The 4,761-nt window shown below is 42.9% G+C and overlaps 1 protein-coding gene across 1 annotated transcript; it reads right to left on the reverse strand.

Annotated features, from left to right (window-relative positions):
- Nucleotides 1-5: 5 nt before the first annotated feature.
- Nucleotides 6-3,799, reverse strand: LOC114033030 (filaggrin-2-like; the record flags this gene model as incomplete). Its single annotated transcript, XM_027848480.1, has 2 exons — nt 3,648-3,799; nt 6-1,715 (listed from the first exon to the last, which is right to left on the reverse strand). Coding segments are annotated over exons 1-2 (1,848 nt in total), but the record flags the coding sequence as incomplete, so codon positions are not given.
- Nucleotides 3,800-4,761: the final 962 nt, after the last annotated feature.

Raw genomic sequence — 4,761 nt, forward strand, 5'->3', positions numbered from 1 at the left:
GACCCATACTGTCCATAGCTAGAGGATTGACCAGACCCTGACCCATGACCATAGCTAGAGGACTGACCTGAGCCTGACCCATGATGACCATAGCTGGAGGACTGACCTGACCCTATACCATGTCCATAGCTAGAGGACTGGCCTGAGCCTGACCCATGTCGGCCAGAGCTGGAGGATCGATGTGAACTGGAGTAATGTCTTGATCCTCCACAACTCTCTGAATGACCAGTGGAGCCAGACTCATGTTGTCCAGAGCTAGAGGACTGACCTGAGCCTGACCCGTGTCCATAGCTAGAGGACTGACCTAAGCCAGATCCATGTTGTCCGTAGCTAGAGGCCTGACCTGAGCCTGACTCATGCTGGCTGTGGCTGGAGGACTGACCTGAGCCAGATCCATGTTGTCCAGAGTTGGAAGACTGACCTGAGCCTGACCCATGTTGGCCATAGCTAGAGGACTGATGTGAACTGGAGTAACGTCCTGATGCTCCACAACTCCCTGATTGACCACTAGAGCCAGATTCATGTTGTCCATAGTTGGAAGACTGACCTGAGCCTGACCCATGTTGGCCATAGCTAGATGAATGACCTGAGCTTGACTCATGTTGTCCATAGCTGGTAGACTGACCTGACCCTGACCCATGTTGTCTATGGCTGGAGGACTGATTTGAACTTGAACCTTGTCCATGTCCTCCCCACCTTTCTGACTGACCACTGGAGCTAGACCCATGTTGTCTCTGCCAGGATGATTGACCTGAGCCAGACCCAAAGTTAGAAGATTGACCAGAGCCTGTCTCATATCGTCCATGACTGGAAGACTGGCCTGAACCACATCTACATTGCCCATGGCTAGAAGACTGTCCTGAGCCTGACTGTCCATAGTTGGAGTACTGCTCTGAGTCAGACCCATGTTGTCCATGGCCTGAGTACTGGCCTGAGCTTGACCCATGTTGTCCATAGCTAGAGGAATGACCAGTGTCAGGGTGGTGTTGCTCATAGGTAGGTAGCTGACCTGACCCATACTCAGACTGTTCATAGCTAGAGGATTGATGTGATCTGGAGCTATGTCCTTGTCCTCTGTCCTTCCCTCTTTCAGACCTCTCTTCTGGTACCTCAAATCCCCCTGACTGGCTATTGCTGAATCCATGTCTTTCCCATCTACCTGAGTTACCAGTGCCAGATTCATATTCTTCTCCTCCAGATATTCTGGAGGGGCTAATACTTAACTTATGTCTCCTTCCCCCCTGCTTGTTTGCTTTGAACCCATATTTCTCTTGGCTACTACTCTCTGAGTGGCTTGATCTTGATCTATGATAGCTCCTCCCTGAGCCTTCCCCATGCCCTGAATTATATGAGGAATCATTCCTTTCCCACCCAGTAGAGCTAGACCCATGCCTATGGCCCCTGTTCCTATGTGATTGCCCAGATTTGGATGACCCAAATCCCTCTCTTGAACTCCAGCTTGAATGACTGAAGTCTGACTCTTGGCCTGTTGACTCTTCCTGTTCCTCTGTTTCACTTTGTGCCTCCTGGAGATGGTGACCTTGGTGTTTCTGCCTTGACCCTGAAGCATGGCAGTATTCTCTGACGACGGATTTGTTGCAGGCCATGGTCAACTTGAAAACCATCAGTAGATACTCAGTAAAGTCCACTCTTCTGTCATGGTCCCGGTCCAGGATTTGCATGAAGACATCCACAGTATCAGGATTGTTGGGATTCTATGTAGGAACAAGGTACAAGGGATAGTTCGTGAGTCTGGTGTCCATTCCCCACTGATAAAGTTAAGGAAGATCGTCAAAATGTGTGTACTGGGAGGACCCCAGTGGAGAGAACTCCACTTGGGCTAATAATCTGACAAAGCTCACAGCTATTAGGTGAAAAAGATTGAGGGAATGAGAGTGTAGGTGTAAAGGGAGTGAAAGGAGATGAAAGGCAGCTGGTGTACTTGGGGTATGAAACGAGTCAAATATAAATAATGTGTCTAATGTAAATCAAGTATTTTGGGATCAGCTATCATTAGATGTGATAGCACTTAGCGCAATGCCTAGCACATAGTAAATGTTTACTGACTGACTAGGTGTAATTGACTTCCTGCTATTCACCCATCTTAATTTCTCCAGTTTGATTTTGGAGGTACTTTGTCTCTTTTGGGGTTAGAGTGCCTAAAATGGTATCGTTAAAGGTTTATTGTTTTCTTCAGGGGTTGTAATTTTTCCTGGGAAGATGAACAGACCTAATCGAGAATACATTCATATGAACTGGTTTTCAGATTGTCTTTCTCTAGACAGAAAGAACTTGGAAAAAGAGGAAAGCCCTGTGCCCCAGGAGCTGGGGTGGGTTCAGTGATGGGGATAGGTATCCCTGTGTCTAACAAGGGCAGAGAAAAATTAGAGGAAGACAACTGAAGGCAAATTTCATCTACTTATCCCGTTTGTTCAGGCACATAAGGAATCCTAGTGAATTAATTAATTTTTTTCAATTCAGTTTAACTTAACTTTCATTTTTTGACTGCCTACTTCATACAAGTATCGTCCAGTGGCTACAATACTGGAGTCATGAAGATTCGTACTCAAATCCTGTCTCTGATACTAGCTTTGTGACCATGAGCAACATGTTTATAATCATTGCTAGGGTTATAACAATAACATTATGATATATAAATACATATAACATATAAATAACATAAAACATAGCATTTACATATGTGCACTTACATATAAATGTCATAAAACATCATTTTACAACATAAAATGTACAAACACAATTGTTTAAAATAATTTCTAGGATTTATATAGCACTTTAAGGTTTACGCAGCATTTTACAAATATTAATTTATTTTGTTCTCACAGCAACTCTAGGAGGCAGGTGGTGTTATTATCCCCATTTTACAGATGAGGAAACTGAAGCTGGGGGAGATTAAGTGACTTGCCCAGGTCACACAGCTAGTGAATGTCTGAGGCTCGATCTGAACTCAGCTTTTCCTGACTCCAAGTCCAGTGTTCTATTCGTGGTGCTGTCTAGCTACCTAGCTTTTCTGAACCTCAGTCCACCTTACACTCATGAGTTTGATTTTTTGAACTTACGTATATGAAAGTAGGTGCTTAATAAATGCTTGTTTTCTTGACCTGAATCTCATCTTATTAGATTCTGCTCAGTGCTGCAGCCTGCCAAGACCTTACTGAGTCTTGACACCATCATCCAGTGTATTATCTTTCCACTTAGAAAAAAAACTCAAGGCTGAATTGTCAAGAATTAAAGGAAACTGACCAGTGGTTAATAAAATATCCATAAACTTAAAGGTACTAACACCACAGAGAAAGGCACGATTATCATTCAGCCCTGTCCTGTGGCCACCTAGTTCTACATCTATAAACTAGGCATATGACAGCCTTGTCATGTGAGTGTTGTGAAGTTCAAAGGAAGTGATGCAGGGATATTATTATGCAAACTTGAAAGCATCACATACATGTTAGATATGGTCATTACTATGTCAAATCCCAGAACGTTTTCTGCTAGACTCCAAAGTGGGACACTGAGAATGTAAATCATTTTTGCCTGGTATTTACTAGGAAGAAATCTTTGGGCAAGACTAGCCTGGATATAAAACATGTGACTTCATGGGACCCCTGGATTTGACAGACAGCTCTTACTTTCAGAAGTGAACCCATCTCTTTTTCCAAAAGTTCCTTGAGTTCCTTTTTGCACATTGTGTCACATTCCTCATCCTGGCCACAATAATTGTAGAAGACGTCGATTACGGTGACAATGCTTCTTAAGAGCTGAGACATCTCGTAAGGTGAGGTGGACCTGAAGCAGGGAAAGAGACATTATTTTTTATTTATCATTAATCATTATTTTTATTTATCATTATTTTATAATGATATTTTTCTTCCTATATATCCTCAGTAATCATTATCAAGAAAAATAATCATGCATATATTTTATGGCTCTGATCTCTTTGACCCTTGAAGCCCTTTAATGGGGAAGGATGGGGTGGGGCCAATTCACCCCTTTTGCTATAATGAAACACTAGTTGAGAAGTTAAGCTACTTATCTCAGTTAGCCAGTAGAAACTAATCAGAAAGCCTTGATTCTCACTCCGGTAATAACGCAGAATAGGGATTTCAACTTTCACATGCTCTGCCTGGAGAAGGATTAAATGCCTTCCTGTGTCCTGAGCTCCCCCGTATCTTTAGTCTGCATTCACATATTGCAGTCTCTCATTCAATGCCTCAGTTCATCTCTATAGCCCAGGTTTAGCATTTAGTGCTTATTTTATTTGGATTTATATCGCATATTTCTAGCTAGAGGTAGCTAGGTGGTGCTGTGGTTAGTGTTAGGCCTGCCTGGAGGGAGGAAGGCTTGAGTTCAAATCCAACCTCATATACTTACTAGCCGTGTGACTCTAGGCAAGTCATGTAATCTCTGCCTGTCTCAGTTTCTTTTAGCTATAAAATGGTGGTGATAATAGCACCTACCTCACAGTTGTCCTACTCTCTTGTGAGGATCTAATGAGATATATTTGAAGGCTTCAGCTGCCTTTTGTCTCCTTTTGTTTCCCTAGTGCTTAGTATAGTGCCTGGCACATAGAAAATGATTAATCAATGTTTATTGATTGATTAATATTTGTAAAACTTTTAGCACATAATAAGCGTTTAATCTTTCCTTCCTCTTTTCCTCCTCCCTCCCTCCTTTCCTCCTTCCCTTCCTCCCTCCTTTCCTTCCTTCCTTCCTTCCTTCCTTCCTTCCTTCCTTCCTTCCTTC

The sequence above is a fragment of the Vombatus ursinus genome, unplaced genomic scaffold (assembly GCF_900497805.2).
Source record: "Vombatus ursinus unplaced genomic scaffold, bare-nosed wombat genome assembly UNPS02006628.1, whole genome shotgun sequence".
Taxonomy (NCBI): domain Eukaryota; kingdom Metazoa; phylum Chordata; class Mammalia; order Diprotodontia; family Vombatidae; genus Vombatus; species Vombatus ursinus.